The sequence below is a fragment of the Stigmatopora argus genome, chromosome 18, assembly GCF_051989625.1.
Source record: "Stigmatopora argus isolate UIUO_Sarg chromosome 18, RoL_Sarg_1.0, whole genome shotgun sequence".
Lineage (NCBI taxonomy): Eukaryota > Metazoa > Chordata > Actinopteri > Syngnathiformes > Syngnathidae > Stigmatopora > Stigmatopora argus.
Window position 1 is genome coordinate 642,552 of NC_135404.1, and position 14,949 is coordinate 657,500.

The following is a 14,949-nucleotide window of genomic DNA, read 5'->3' on the forward strand; positions in this document are numbered from 1 at the left end:
AACCGATTGCTGTAATTTTTCAGCTCGGTTCTGCTTAATCTGCCCGCCCAAGAGTGCTTATTCCCGGGCTGCCAAGCCCGCCCAAGAGTGCTCATTCCCGGGCTGCCATTGACGGTAGATTAATAAATTGAGAGTGATTAGCGGCAAAGGGAAATGAATCATTGATTTTTACTATAATTTGGACAACGCCGGTGGCGGGCCGGATTAAAAATCATAACGGGCCGTATATGGCCCGCGGGCCGAGGTTGAAAAACTTGTACACACACGATCCGGGGGCGGGGCGAGCGCGCGAATCCCGTTTCGGCGAAACCTCCGTTCGGCCAAATGACCGCTCGGTGGAACGTCCATTCGGCGACCTGTCCGTCTGTCAAACGTCCGTCGGCGAAACGTCTTTAGGCGAATCATCCGGCCACGACCCGTATCTCAAATTGTTCGTATGTTGGGGCACTCGTATGTCAAGCTACTACTGTATTTAGTAAATATTAATGGTAGAATTCTTTCTAATCCAGTACATGCAGTTTTTGACCATGAAATAAAAAATAACACACACACACACACACAGACACGTTGCAATTTTTTCTGAGTATATTAGATTTGAGTGATATTGAAAATACACAAGATATGGAATCAAGTCTGATATTCCCTTGCCCTGGCCAGTCTGGGATGCATATACTACAAAGATGCGACATCTCAAATGCCCTATTGGTGTGGTACAGAAATCGAATATGTAGAATCCATTTATGACCTATCTCTGGCACTCTCGCTCAGCTGTTTAGTCCAGAAACAGATTTCAGTGGTATCCTACTTTTCCTTGTCAGCGTTTCCATGGTGTTTTCCCTGCTCTGGTTCCCCCTGCATCGATGCACTTAATTCCTTACTGTGTCCACCATCTATCAACAGGCTTATATTTCTGGAGAATAATCTACAAACATAACTTTAATCATCACAATGCTCCAAAATGAATCGCCAATAAGCAAACTAAAAAATAATGAATTGTTTCATCAAAATTGATGAGGTGGAGGCACTTCGTAAATGATTTAGGAAATATTGCGCCTTTGAGACATGGTCTTCAAAAATAACTGGTTGACAGAAGACAACATCAAAATATTAAGTATCTCATAACTAATGGTAAAATTCTTTTTTAAGTACAGTAAATATGCAGTGTTGTAACATTCTAAACAAAAGGCATTCTTTTATATTCACACACCAAGTAAATCCATATCAGGTTTAGAGACCATGCTAACTAATTTGAAAGTGGGCTCTTGTTTAATTGGAATAATGTTGATGAAGGTTTTGTAAAGTATAGATCCTTTGGCAAGCTTGGTGATGATCTGGCTAGCCTCCAGACTGCGAGGGGGAGGGGTATATACCTCCTTGGTGAACTTGATGTAACCATCTTCAAGAGCATAGACTGTCATATTGGTTCCCATTCCAACCTTCAAAACAGAATATAAAATTACAATGTGGTCAAACTGTATCTATCTTCTACTCCACGCTGGCAAAAACTACGGAATCACTAGTCTCGGTGGTTGAGAGATAGATAGAGATAGAGAGAGAGAGAGCGAGAGAGCGAGCAAGAGTGCGAGAGCGAGAGAGTGCGCGAGAGAGCGAGAGGACAGTGGGTTAATGACATTTTCAATAAGGATGCTCTGTGCACAGGTATTCACGAGGCATTAAAAAATTGCCAGGGAGAATTCTCTTTGATCTCTTAGTGGATCGGCTCGGTGTTGTCCGGCATCACATACTCGCTCATTTTTCATTCATCATTTTCCTTTGGGCGCTCATGCTTCGTGTTAGCCTTTATTGCCAACGATGCTAAAAAACCCTTTTGAGTCATCATCCTCTTCTTCTCCTGAGTGTCGTCTGGAACGAGCGTTCATGTCACAATAGCGCCCCCGTTCTCTGTTGGTCGGTTGGTGTAATAGCAGGTTAAGATTATCTAATTTCTATTTTTTATTTTAAGTTTTTGTATTATTGTTGACAAAAATAAGTTCACGATAATTATCATTTTATCGCCCAGCTCTACAACATAATCTCACATTGTCACACATTTTTCCAACTGTCCACAAACTTCCTTAACCTTAACTTCCCTCAACCTAAAAATCTTTAGACTGATGTCTTAGCTAGCTGCTCACAGCACTTTTGACTTTGTCATTTTCAAACTTTTTGCCAAGTCCTGTGAATTGCTGAGGCAGGTAATGAAAGACAAAAAAAAACGCAGGGTGCATCAATTAGAAGGAGTCATCTTGACAACACCCGGCCTCACACACCAGCCCAAATGCTGCAGACATAGGTTGGGAACTGATCCCTCATAATCCTTGTAGTTCGACCTGTTTGGTCATTCGTTCAGCGTTCACAATAGGCACTAAGTTTGAAAGTGATTAAGTGAAAAGTGCTGTGATGTACTACCTGAGGATCTTGTAAAGATGGGAAAAGTGTGTGACAGTACTGGTACACTACGTTAGAGAAAAAAAAGCTATCTGTATTAGAAGTCTTTATTTCGGAATATTCACTGTATTTATTGATTGATCCTTATACATGTATACTTGAGGGTTATACAAGTAGAAAAATTGGGGGGGGGAAGTCCACTTACATTCGCGCCTGGATGATACCTTAGCAGCCGCTGTGTTGCCAGGATGTTGCCAGCATTGACAACATTTCCTATAAAGTAGAGATAACATTATATGAAAATTTTATAAAGATAACAATAGCTGACCTTGTACTTGGCTTTTTAGCAATCACAAATAAAATGGCCTGTTGAAGAATCAAATGCTAGTGATAATTTAGGTTTGCGTAAGCTATTTTTACGATAATTAAAAATATGGGAGCTCTATTGCACAAGCACAATTTATGTTGTTGTTTATAATCCAGTAATTTATTTACAGTATTTAATACAGTATTTTTTTTAATTTTAAGGTGGAGGGTAGGTAATTGCGGCCAATAAGAAAATGGCTTCACTGGTTTCTGTGAAAACCCTAACCCTAACCCGGTTATATCAAGCAGCGAGGAACTATTTTCACTGTGAGTACAGTATTTACATTTTCTTATATATAAACAGTATATTTAGAAATGCATTTATATTTTCATATGGTTACAACTAATATTTAATACATACACTTATAATTGTACTTGTGTTGTACTGTTTTTTGTATAGGTGCGTAAACATGGAGTATGGTAGTAATAATAGGGGTGAATTATTATGGCCCCACTCTAGGATCTAATTGTAGTGCCGACAGCCTCAGCTAATATATGCAACCTCCCAGAGACCCTTGCAAAGGGTTTCCTTTGATGTTGAACAGCTTCATTAAAAAAATTCTCTTTTGAAAATGGGTGTTCAACAAATAAAGGTTTGAGTTTACACACTTAGAAGGTGAAGAGATTCAATCACTCGTCTATTAGAACCCGACAGCCGTTTCTGGCCACCCTAAAAAAATCTACTCTCTACGTTGCACAGTTTGGACAAATGGAACGAGATAATCTTAACACACACACTCATTCATTCACACACCCATAAATCACATTTTATAAGGATTATAGATTAATTTATTATTGTTATTAGCGCCTATTTTGTTCAATAGATCCCAAGCCATTTGACAGATTGACACCAAATTTACAGAAAAGATAGGTAATTACCTTCTGTTCACCGAAAACCTTTTAGTTTTTCAATAACACATTCCATTTATTAATTATTAGTTTAATACTATTATTAGAACCTAATATCCTCAATAGCTCCCAAGTCATTTGACAGATTGACATCAAATTTACAGAAAATATAGTATTTACCTTCTGTTTAACGAACACCTTTTGGTTTTTCAATAACACATTTCATTTATTATTTACAAGCAGAAGAGCCTGGCATTGCCGGGCACTGTACTTGGGTGAGGTTGTTGATAGGCGGGTTGTGTTCGTATGCATCCATCAGATAACGGGGAACAGTTGGTTCGAGTGTATGATATAAGTGGAAAAATTGGGGGTTTGATGTAGGATGTGCACGTGATACTAAGAGCCATATTTACATCTCCCTTATGCTTATCCTTTCAACAGGGTTCTAATGTAAAGACGATTTAGGAATAATGGGTTTGTATTGTTTTCATGTAGGGTTGGAATGGAGAAGAACTGTGCCAAAGATGGGTAAAAGTTTGGTGCAAAGAGGTATTGGGGGATGTTAGAAATTCTTATAGCGACAGGTGGCAATAAATAATTGGCTTGGTATTTATTTTAAAATTATATTTGCTGTTAAGAGACCCATGTTCTTGAAACTCCGGATTAACACGTATGACAGAAGTTTATAAACGTGTGTCGAAAACGGTGTGAAACAGACAATTTTTTTGAACACTATTTTTTACGATCATCGATTTTCAATACTGTTCGGGGGTGCTTTGACACAAAATGTAGCCTATAACACTACCAGACGCCTGAAGTAAAACTGTCTGAATTTTCATGAAAATCGGTTCAGCCATTTCAGAGTCCATAGGGATCGAACAGAAAATTGGCTTAGCCGTTTTAGAGTGCATAGGAAATGAACAGACACACCTACAGAGATACGCACAAACGCAAAGATGCATGTATTAATACATTTAGATGAGATATTTGCTGTTAAGAGACCCATGTTCTTGAAACTCCGGATTAACACTTATGACAGGATCTTACAAACGTGTGTCGAATTTAGTGTGAATCGGACAATGTTTTTGAAAAAACGATTTTTTCGATTAGCCATTTTCGATATTTATTGAGAGTGCTTTGACACAAAACCTAGTCAAAAACACTCCCAGACGCCTAAAGTACAACTGTGTGAATTTTCATGAAAATCGGTTCAGACAAAGATCCATTTATATAATGGTACGTATAGATTAATATTAATAATTATGAATTTATTACTGTTATTAGCACCTATTTTGTTCAATAGCTCCCAAGCCTATGGACATATCGACACCAAATTAGATAGGTAATTAATTACCTTGTGTTTAACGAACCTTTTAGTTTTTCAATAATACATTCCATTTATTAATTATTAATTTATTACTATTATTAGCACCTAATACAGTGGTACCTCGTCATACGACCGCTCGTCATACAAAATGCTCGTCTTACGAGGGAAATTTCGATCGAATAATTCGCCCGTGATGCGGTCAAAATTTCGTGATGCGACCAAGCCAGGTGGCCATGGCATTTTTTTTTTTGCATATCTTTCGTGTATAACAATATTTACGAGCACCGGATGAGTTATTCAGACCAGGAAACGCACAACGCGCATGCGCGGGGAAAAGAGGGCTTTCTGGGTAATGAAGTATACTCGTGCACACAACGCCGACAGGCAATGGCACTCAGAATAAAACTTTACCCACAATCAATACGTGGGTAAGCTCAGCTGCTGCATTTCCTGTTATTTTTATCTAATACGAGGAGTATTATATTACTTCTCGTTGGCTGCTCATAAGAACATCAGGGGCACTGGCTCGCAACAGCATCCCCGGTAGCAACTCTATCATAGGCGCCGTTCGAGGGGATGCGAACACAGATGCTACAAGCTAAAAGGAGCCGCTAGCCAGCGCCCCCGAAGCTCCCATGAGCAGCGGAGCGATCGCTGATAAAAGACTGCTGCTCGTTGGCTGCTCATAAGAACATCAGGGGCACTGGCTCGCAACAGCATCCCCGGTAGCAACTCTATCATAGGCGCCGTTCGAGGGGATGCGAACACAGATGCTACAAGCTAAAAGGAGCCGCTAGCCAGCGCCGCCGAAGCTCCCATGAGCAGCGGAGCGATCGGTGATAAAAGACTGCTGCTCGTTGGCAAGTGGTCGTGCGTTATCCGATTGTGAGGACATTTGTGTGCATCAGTTTCGGAATATTTTGAAGGGAATAGTACGACAGCAAACAGCCCAGCGATAGCCAACGTGAGGGTGGAGTGTTTGTTCCGTTTACGAGTGCGTTGTGTGGAAAAAAAAACGAAGCCCCCACCCCTTTTGTGCCCCTCTCCCCTCGGCAAAATCCGCCCAATTTTACTCCTATTAAACACATTATTACTATCAAACCACTCGTTATTTATTACTTTGTCAATATATGGCGAATTATAAGAAATAAAACACTTTTTCCAATCCAATATCCTGTTTTTGGTGTTTTTTTCAGAGAGTTGGAACGAATTAATTTGTTTCCCATTCATTTCAATGGGAAACTTCCGCTCGAGTTACGAGAATCTTGTCATACGAGCTCAGTCCCGGAACAGATTAAGCTCGTATCTCGAGGTACCACTGTATATTCAATAGCTCAAGAGAGCAGCAAGCTAACATATTTCAGGTCAGGAATACACATCGATAATACTTGCAAATGCTCAGAGTTTACACACTTAGAGAAGGTAGAGACATTCGTCTATTAGGATTTGACAGCCGTTTCTGGCCACCATAAAAAAATTCAATCACTCATTCATCACTGTACGATGCACGGGTTGGATCCGACAGCCGTTTCTGGCCACCAAAATGTCAACTCTATACGTTGCAGCGTTTGGACAAAAGTAGCGTGAAAATAATAACATAAAATATCCACCCATCCATAAATCACGCTTTAACTATTCCTGCTCCCAGAAACACTGTTTTCTTTCCTGTCGTGACAGAAAGACACGGTGGTGTTCGTTAAACAGAAGGTAATTACCTATATTTTCTGAAATTTCGTGTCAACCTGTCAAATGGCTTGGGAGCTATTGAACAAAATAGATGTTAATACCAATAACAAATTAATCTATAATCCTTATAATACGTGATTTATGGGTGTGAGTGTGTGTGCGTGTGTATGTTAGGATTCTTTCGCTTTGTTTGTCCAAACCGTGCAACGTAGAGTTGATTTTTTTAATGGTGGCCAGAAACGGCTGTGGGATCCTTATAGACGAGTGTCTGAATTTCCTCACCTTCTCAAAGTGTGTAAACTCAATCTTTTATTTGTTAAACACCCATTTTTCATAAGAATTTTTTTTAATAGCACAACAATTTTCTTTTGGTTCTAAACAAGCAGGTGGGACCGGCGAAGCCCTTCTTGTTATCAATAACGGGCACCGGAATGAAGCTGTTCAACATCAAAGGTAAACCCTTTGCAAGCAGCTAAGGGAGGCAAAGCCGGGACCCACTGCTTGTTTCTTATAAAGTAAGGTAACATAGTCACTTTCATATTTGAATGAGTCAAGTAATTTACTTACTTATTCACAGAAGTTTGAATTTTCAAATTTGAAAAAAATATTTCCCATAATTATCGATAGACTGATATTCATTTTATCGTGATAAGAATATTTGTCATATCACCCAGCTCAAGTTTGAAGTCACAAAATATAAATTTTAAATAAAGAATTCACTCTTAAAACCAACTGCAATAAAATACATAGATAACACACTTCAGTTTCCATTTTGACTTCATATGCACGAAACATTGACAAATATGGCGGTCAGGCAGCTGACTGGTTAGTGCGTCGGCCTCAGTTCTAGGGTCCTAGGTTTAATCTAAGGTAGGACTCCTGTGTGGCGTTTGCATGTTCTCCCCATGCTTGTGTGCGCTTTTTCCAGGTTCTCCGGTATCCTTCCACATTCCAAAGACACGCATGGTAGGGTGGTTGAACACTAAAAATTGCTCCTAGGTACGAGTGTCAGCGTGAATGGTTGTCCGTCTCCTCGTGCCCTGCGATTGGCTGTCCACTAATTCAGGGTGTCCCCCACCTTGTGCCCAAAGTGAGCTGGGATAGGCTCCAGCAACCCCTGCAGCCCTTGTGAGAATAAGCGGTTCAGAAAATGAATGAATGAAAAGCAACAAATATTGGAAAATACCAATATTCGAGGGTGCGGCTTACATGCGCATAAAAAGACGACGTGCATGAAACTGCAAGGTAACAAAGACGAAACACCATAACATTGACGCTCACAGAACACCATAATGCCATAACGCAAGACAATGCAGCCGGTGTGGTCATTTATTTAAAAAAATAGAGAAAAGATAAACAGATTAAACGTGAAAAAAATCACTTGTTCCGAGCGATTGTTCATAAGTTGAATTTGTTCGTAAGTTGCTCAGTGCTATATTTTGTATTATAATTTATGTTTAAGGCCTATATAAGTATATTGAAGGTTTATATAAGTGCATTTGTATGTTTAAGGCTTGTATAAGTAACACGCATTGGTTTGTACTGAAAAAAACATTTAATAACATGGAGATAATACATACAGTACTGTATACATACATTAGAGAGAGAGAGAGAGAGAGAGAGAGAGAGAGAGAGATTTACTAGAAACTGGCCGAAAGAAGCTATCTAATGACGATTGCAGTTTTCTTTTTTCATCATAAATGATGCGGTAGCACTGTATGGCATCATTCAATTGATTTGCAAACTTTGTGCAACGTTCAATATTTGGGTCCTGCTGCTCGATCTTTATGTTTATAAATGGTACGGAGGGTCGAACAATTCAAGTTGTATTCACGTGCAACGCTCACCACTTTCTGACGCACATCAAGCTTCGTTATTATTGCCACTAATTTCAAATGAAATGGCTTGCCTCTTCCTTGCACCTCCCTCAATAGAAGCCTTTTGCTTTTCACCAACCATATTGAATAATGGATGCACGAGATATTTAATGATAAAAATGAAAAAGGTTCTTTGCGCACTGGAGATACGTTCACGCACTTTCGCACTGCAACGAACTGGGCAGAGGAAGGTAGATGCTGGGTGAGCTGAGCGCTCACAGCGCCAGGCGTCGGTATTAGCGGCGGAAAGAAGCACTACTCGGAAAAAGGTGCGCAATACAAAATTGAACTTCCGAACATTTTTCGACATAAACACAATTTGCAGACATGGTCGTATGTACCGTTGTTCGTAACTCGAATGTTCGTAAGTAGGGGAGCGTCTGTAGTGGTACCTCGAGATACGAGCTTAATTTGTTCCGAGACTGAGCTCGTATGTCGATTTACTCGTAACTCAAACGAACGTTTCCCATTGAAATGAACTAAAAACAAATTAATTCGTTCCAACCCTCTGAAAAAACACCAAAAACCCTCCAAAACAGGATAATGGATTGGATTTTTTTTAATTTTCTCTGATTCGCCATCTATTAACAAAGTAACAAATAACTAGTGGTTTAATAGTACTAAAATGTGTTAGTACACTAAAATTAGACAGATTTCGCGGAGGGTAGAGAGAGGGACAGCGTTCAAAAAGGTGTTCAAAAAGTTCCCAAATGGTGCGGGAAAAACAGTCCTGCAGCTGAGAAAGGGCGTCCTCGAGTAATCAAATCCTGGTGACTGTAGAAAAAGTTTGCCTCGCAGATGTTAGCAAATAACGATAAGATTGAGAAAACAAAAAACAAAGCTGGAGAGCATTGAGCCAATGCACCCGTGCGTGCCGCCATCTTGGATCTATATGTAGTACAGGTACCGCTGTACTTACAAAAAAAGATAAGTAAATGCATCACAAAGAGCCTCTTATAAAATTCTAAGACTTGATCATTCACGTGTAATGATCTGCGCAGGCTAAAATAAGTTTGACCCCAAAACAGACGACTTGCAAGATTTATTAAAATAAAAATACACGCAGGACACAAAAAGGATGGACCAAAGTGTCCGTGACAAAATGTCAAGAGCGATCTAGAAAAAAAACCTAGGGATCCTGAGGCAGTGAGCTACTAAAAAGGGTACTGTCATTGTTCCCCACCTAGTGACGTCAACATTGACGGATTCAGTAGATCGAGTTCTTTTTAAATTAACTATTAAAAAAAGTTCATAAAAATGTTCACGCTGAAACTCGAAAGTGGAGGACACTTTCCTGTCTTCTGCTTGCCACTAATAAAATGGGGAAAGACAGGGGATTGTCACTTAACTGAGCTCAAAGAAAGTCATTTTTATCCGTAGCCAATATGAAGGTGTTTTTTTTAAAGAAATGCCCCGGCCTTTATAAAGGGTCTGGGCGCCAGTGATGGTTGACCAATTGCTGGTTGCACGCCATTCACCTTGAGTACAGTGGTACCTCAAGATACAAGCTTAATTTGTTCCGGGACTGAGCTAGTATGTCGATTTTCTCGTAACTCAAACAAACGTTTCCCATTGAAATGAACTAAAAACTAATTAATTCGTTCCAAATCTCTGAAAAAACACAGGATATTGGATTAGATAAAATGTTGTATTTGTTCTAATTCGCCATCTATTAACAAAGTATCAAATAACTTGTGGTTTAATAGTATACTAAAATGTGTTTAATAGAACTAAAATTAGACGGATTTTGCGGAGGGTAGAGAGAGAGGGACAGAGGGGGGGCGAGGGGGGGAGACTTTTTGCACGGCAACGCGCTCGTAAGATAACAAACAAATTTAAATGAACTTGGATTACGATGCAGACACACTCAAAAATAAATTTAATCTAACCTTACACTAAACTTATTTCTAATTTTGTTTGAAATTTTGATACCTTTCTTCTCCCTTCTCCCTGACTTTCAGATGCAATCTATCGAGGGTTGTTTGCTTTTGTATTCCCTTCAAAATATTCCAAAGATGATGCATACAAATGTCCTCACAATAAGATAACGCACGACCACTTGCCAACTTGCCCGGGAAGTATTATTCCTCTCGTATTAGCGACGGGGGGGGAAAAAACACAGAAAAAATGCAACGCTCTGCCCAGTGCTCGTAGAGATATTACACGAATTGAGTTGCGACCAGAAAGACAGTGCCCATGATGTTCTTATGAGGAGCCTCTCGCGTCCGCTGTATGCTCGTATATCAAAATTTGTCTAGAATCTCAGGATAAATATTTGCCCAAAATTTTACTCGTTTCTCAAATTGCTCGTATGTCGGGGCACTCGTATGCCGAGGTACCAATGTATTATCACTTAAGTCCCATATGTATTCACACAGGTGCTTCTTTGTTCTACATATTCCACACTTATCTTCGTCTCATTTTCTGAACCGCTTCATCCTCACTAGGGTCAAGGGGGGTGCTGGAGCCTATCCCAGCTCACTTCAAGCCAGAGGCGGGGGAGACCTTGAATTGGTAGCCAGCCAATCGCAGGGCACAAGGAAACAAAATAACCATACACGCTCACACTCCCACCTAGGGGCAATTTATAGTGTCCAATCAGCCTACCACGCATGTCTTTGGAATGTGGGAGGAAACCGGAGTACCCAGAGAAAACCACCGCTGGCCGGGGAGCACATGCAAACCACACAGGTGGACAAACCTGGATTTGAACCCTGGTCTCCCACTGTGAGGCCGCAGCACAAACCACTCATCTGCCGGGCCCCCACATATAGAAGTTCCTTCTAAACTGAAACGTACCCACTGATTTTCAGTTTAACGCCCACTTTTGCCTTGTCGGAAATGTTTTAAAAACGGAGTCAGATATCAGAGGTTGTCACTATCTTACAATAAAGCCACGCTGTTGTGAGAACCGACCCTGAGTCTCAGTATGTCTTTGCCCTGCTTCCAAAAAAACACAGAACAGAAAACGAGTACGCGGCATTGTGGGTACAAGGTCGAAAAAGAACAAACGCCAATAGGTGCGATAGCAGTGCAACATCCTCCAGGTCGAGGTAAAATAGTGTAAAATATGCAGCGGAAGGTTATATTGAAAATATCAGTTCGGAATATGTTTGTACCATTTTGCTTCTTGTGTCCGTAACGCTTTCCAGGGCTCTTTCCTCCGTGATTCTTGCTGTTACTACCAGCCTTTTTGGACGCAAACCGCTGAAAGGACAAAAGAAATGACAGGCCCGGAACTGGAAACCCTGAAAACAAAAATACAATTAAAAGGAAAAAAGCACTGCTCTCTTATAAGAATAAGCAGTAGGGAAAATGCGGTCCCTTGTGAGCATAAGCAGTACGGAAAACGAATTCAATTGAGTGAGACTATTGTGTCACTCCCAACAAGTGTGAGTCATGTCAGTGGTCATTTACAGAGTAAGTAATCATTTTTTACATATTTGTTTTCTTTCTACAGCAAACTGAAGGGGATAAAACAATACCCGCGTTGTACTTGCGAACAGATTGGAGCAGAGCTGCCATCTTGGAGTGTCTGTAACATAGACAAAATCGCTTGTAAGTGTTTTGCCTCATAGCCACCATATTGACCAGGTATTTCTATTTTTTGAAACCTCCGTTTTTTAATTAATTAATTTTCCGGGGTTGTTTTTTGAATTTTTTCCCTCCTCGTTTTTCCATTTTATCGGGTTGTTTTAAAAATTATTATTTTCTTTTTTCAAATTATTTTTTCTCGGGTTGTTGTTGTTTTTTTTTTAAATGTTTTTCCTTCTTCGTTTTTAGAAATTATATTTTTTTCCTCTTAATTAATTAATTTTGGGGTGTGTTTTACTTTTTTTTATTTTTTCCTCAGCCCTAAGAAAAAAAAAAATTCAAAAAACGACCAAGCAGCGTTATCGCGATTCCTGTAAATCTCGCGGGACTACGCTCCCCAAATTCGAGACAGGACGACACGAGCTCGCGTACAGACTTGCTTCCATTCAGCGCAAGCAAGCTTTAGTATTTACATATGAGGTCCAGACAGTACGAGATAGCCCCGTCATTAAGTCAAATTAACGACGAGTAGAAGTTTCTTGTAGTCCTGAATTTCCGGAACGAACACAATTCACGTGACACTTCCAAGTATCTCTATAACCGCGCACATTCGTTTTTCAAATTGTTTTTTTCCCGCCGGAGGCCAGGCTCAGGGAATACATACAATTTTATTTGAAAAACGAATGTGCGCAGTTATCGCGATACTTGGAAGTCTCGCGGGATTTTAGACAGGTTCTCAGTTGTTTGACATAGAGGCTCAGTATTTTATTTATTAATTCAACTGGTAGTCTGTGGGTTCACAACGTAACCAGTTTGAATTTATTTAAACTGCATCATCTTGTATGCATGGACAAAGCTAAATCTGTTCAGCTATTCTTGGGCAAACTAACATCTGGCAGATATGACTGGGTCTCTCGCGAGATTCCAAGTATCGCGATAACTGCGCACTTTCGTTTTTCAAATTATTTTTTCTTTCTCTGAGCCTGGCCTCTGGCGGAAAAAAAATCTAAAAACGAAAATGCGCAGTTATCCAGATTCGTGGAAGTCTCGCGTGAACTGCGTTCGTTCCGTACACATACTCGTCGTTAATGTGACTTAATGACGGGCATATGTAAACACTAAAGCTTTGCTTGCGTTGAATGGAAACTGAATGGAAGTCTGTCCGCGTGATCGGGTCTTCCTGTCTAGAATTTGGGGAGCGCAGTTCCGCGAGATTTACAGGTATCTCGATAACGCTGCTTGCACGTTTTTCGAATTGTATTTTTTTTACCTAGGCAGCCGGGCTGAGGGAAAAAATAATAATAATTTGAAAAACGAAGAGGAAAAAAAATAATCTAAAAACAAACCGAAAATTAATTAACTTGAAAAACGGAGTTTCGAAAATTACTTGATTCAAAAATCAACGCCAAAAAATATTAATTTAATAAACGAAGAAGAAAAAATAATTAAAAAAAAAAACAACCCGAGAAAAAAAAGTAACTTGAAAAACGAGGAAGAAAAAAATTAATTCAAAAAACAACCCCAAATATAAATTTATTTGAAACAAGTCCAGCGCTTTTTATTTTATTTTAAGGTGAATGCAATAAGCTTCCGAAAAAAAATATTCATTTGAAAAACTGAGTTTACAAAAAAGCAGTCCGGTGTCGCGAGTGGTTAGTGCGTCGGCCTCACAGCTCTGGGGCCCTGAGTTCAAATCCAGGTCATGTCCATCTGTGTGGAGTTTGCATGCATGGGTTTGCTCTGGGTACTCCGTTTTCCTCCCACATTCCAAAACCATGCATGGTAGGCAGATTTGATTGATTGGATTGGATTACTTTATTCATCCCGTAGTCGGGAAATTTCATTGTGACAGTAGCAAGCGGGTGAGAATGCAGATACAGGAAAGGCATAGTTAAAGGCCGCAGAACAACAAAGCAAAAGCACAAAGTACAAAGCAAATCAAAGTAAATGGGATCATTAAGAATCACCAAATCAAATCATTAAGACAGAAAAGCAGCAAAAACACAAAACGAGTGGACGGAGCTACCGCCACCGGCTGCCACTTGAACGGCGCCATCTTGGCTGCGGCCCTAGGTATGGGTGTGAGTGCATGGTTGTCCATCTCCTTGTGCCCTGCGATCGGCTGGCCACTGATTCAGGGTGTCCCCTGCCTCTGGCCCGGAGTCAGCTGGGGTAGACTTCAGCCCCCCCGCAACCCTAATGAGGATAAAGCGGTTCAGAAAATGAGATGCGATGAGTTCGAAGGAAAACTCAAAATATATATATATACATATATATATACATATATATATATATATATATATATATATATATATATATATATACACATATATATATATATATATATATATATATATATATATATATATATATATATATATATATGTATATATATACACACATATATATATATATATATCTATATCTATATCTATATATATATATATATATATATATATATATATATATATATATATATATATATATATATATATATATATATATATATATATATATATATATATATATATATATATACAGTGGTACCTCGACATACGAGCGTAATCCGTTCCGAGACTGAGATCGTATGACAAGATTCTCGTAACTCGAGCGGACGTTTCCCATTGAAATGAATGGAAAACAAATTAATTCGTTCCAACTCGCTGAAAAAACACCAAAAACAGGATATTGGATTGGAAAAAATGTTTTATTTCTTCTAATTCTCCATTTATTGACAAAGTAATAAATAACGAGTGGTTTAATAGTAATAAAATGTGTTTAATAGTAATAAAATGTGTTTAATAGAAGTAAAATTAGACGCATTTCGCGGAGGGGAAGGGAACGACATACACACGGAGGGGGGGGGGGGGGCTGTTCGGGGGGACTTTATCCACGACAATGCCGCACTCGTGTAAAACATGT

The 14,949-nt window shown here is 39.5% G+C and overlaps 1 protein-coding gene and 1 long non-coding RNA gene across 4 annotated transcripts in view; one reads left to right on the forward strand and one right to left on the reverse strand.

The window, feature by feature from the left end:
• Window positions 1-563: 563 nt before the first annotated feature.
• On the reverse strand, window positions 564-12,664 carry mrpl27 (mitochondrial ribosomal protein L27). 2 transcript variants are annotated; one of them, XM_077625765.1, is made up of 5 exons: window positions 12,399-12,664; window positions 11,979-12,028; window positions 11,613-11,741; window positions 2,594-2,661; window positions 564-1,436 (listed from the first exon to the last, which is right to left on the reverse strand). In XM_077625765.1, exons 2-5 carry the CDS (start codon window positions 12,016-12,018, stop codon window positions 1,200-1,202), a joined length of 474 nt encoding a protein of 157 aa, XP_077481891.1. In that variant the 5' UTR covers window positions 12,019-12,028; window positions 12,399-12,664; the 3' UTR covers window positions 564-1,199. The 2 variants fall into 2 exon arrangements, with proteins under 2 accessions (XP_077481891.1, XP_077481890.1); XM_077625764.1 differs by lacking the exon at window positions 12,399-12,664 and having other exon boundaries at window positions 11,979-12,135.
• Window positions 11,395-14,949, forward strand: part of LOC144092719 (uncharacterized) — a 30,445-nt gene continuing 26,890 nt past the window's right edge. Inside the window, exons 1-2 of one of the 2 annotated variants that reach the window (XR_013306133.1) lie at window positions 11,395-11,885; window positions 11,954-12,087. This is a non-coding gene — a long non-coding RNA (uncharacterized LOC144092719). The remainder of the gene's footprint in view (window positions 11,886-11,953; window positions 12,088-14,949) is intronic. The other variant, XR_013306132.1, reaches the window with a different exon arrangement.

Coding starts and splice junctions, on each gene's coding strand:
- mrpl27 (XM_077625764.1), bottom strand. CDS start 12,078: ATGGTGGCTATGAGGCAAAACACTTACAAGCGATTTTGTCTATGTTAC. Junction 11,742..11,978: donor TGTTCGCAAGTACAACGCGG/GTATTGTTTTAT, acceptor TTTTGTTTTCAG/GGTTTCCAGTTCCGGGCCTG. Junction 1,437..2,593: donor GGTATCATCCAGGCGCGAAT/GTAAGTGGACTT, acceptor TCTGTTTTGAAG/GTTGGAATGGGAACCAATAT.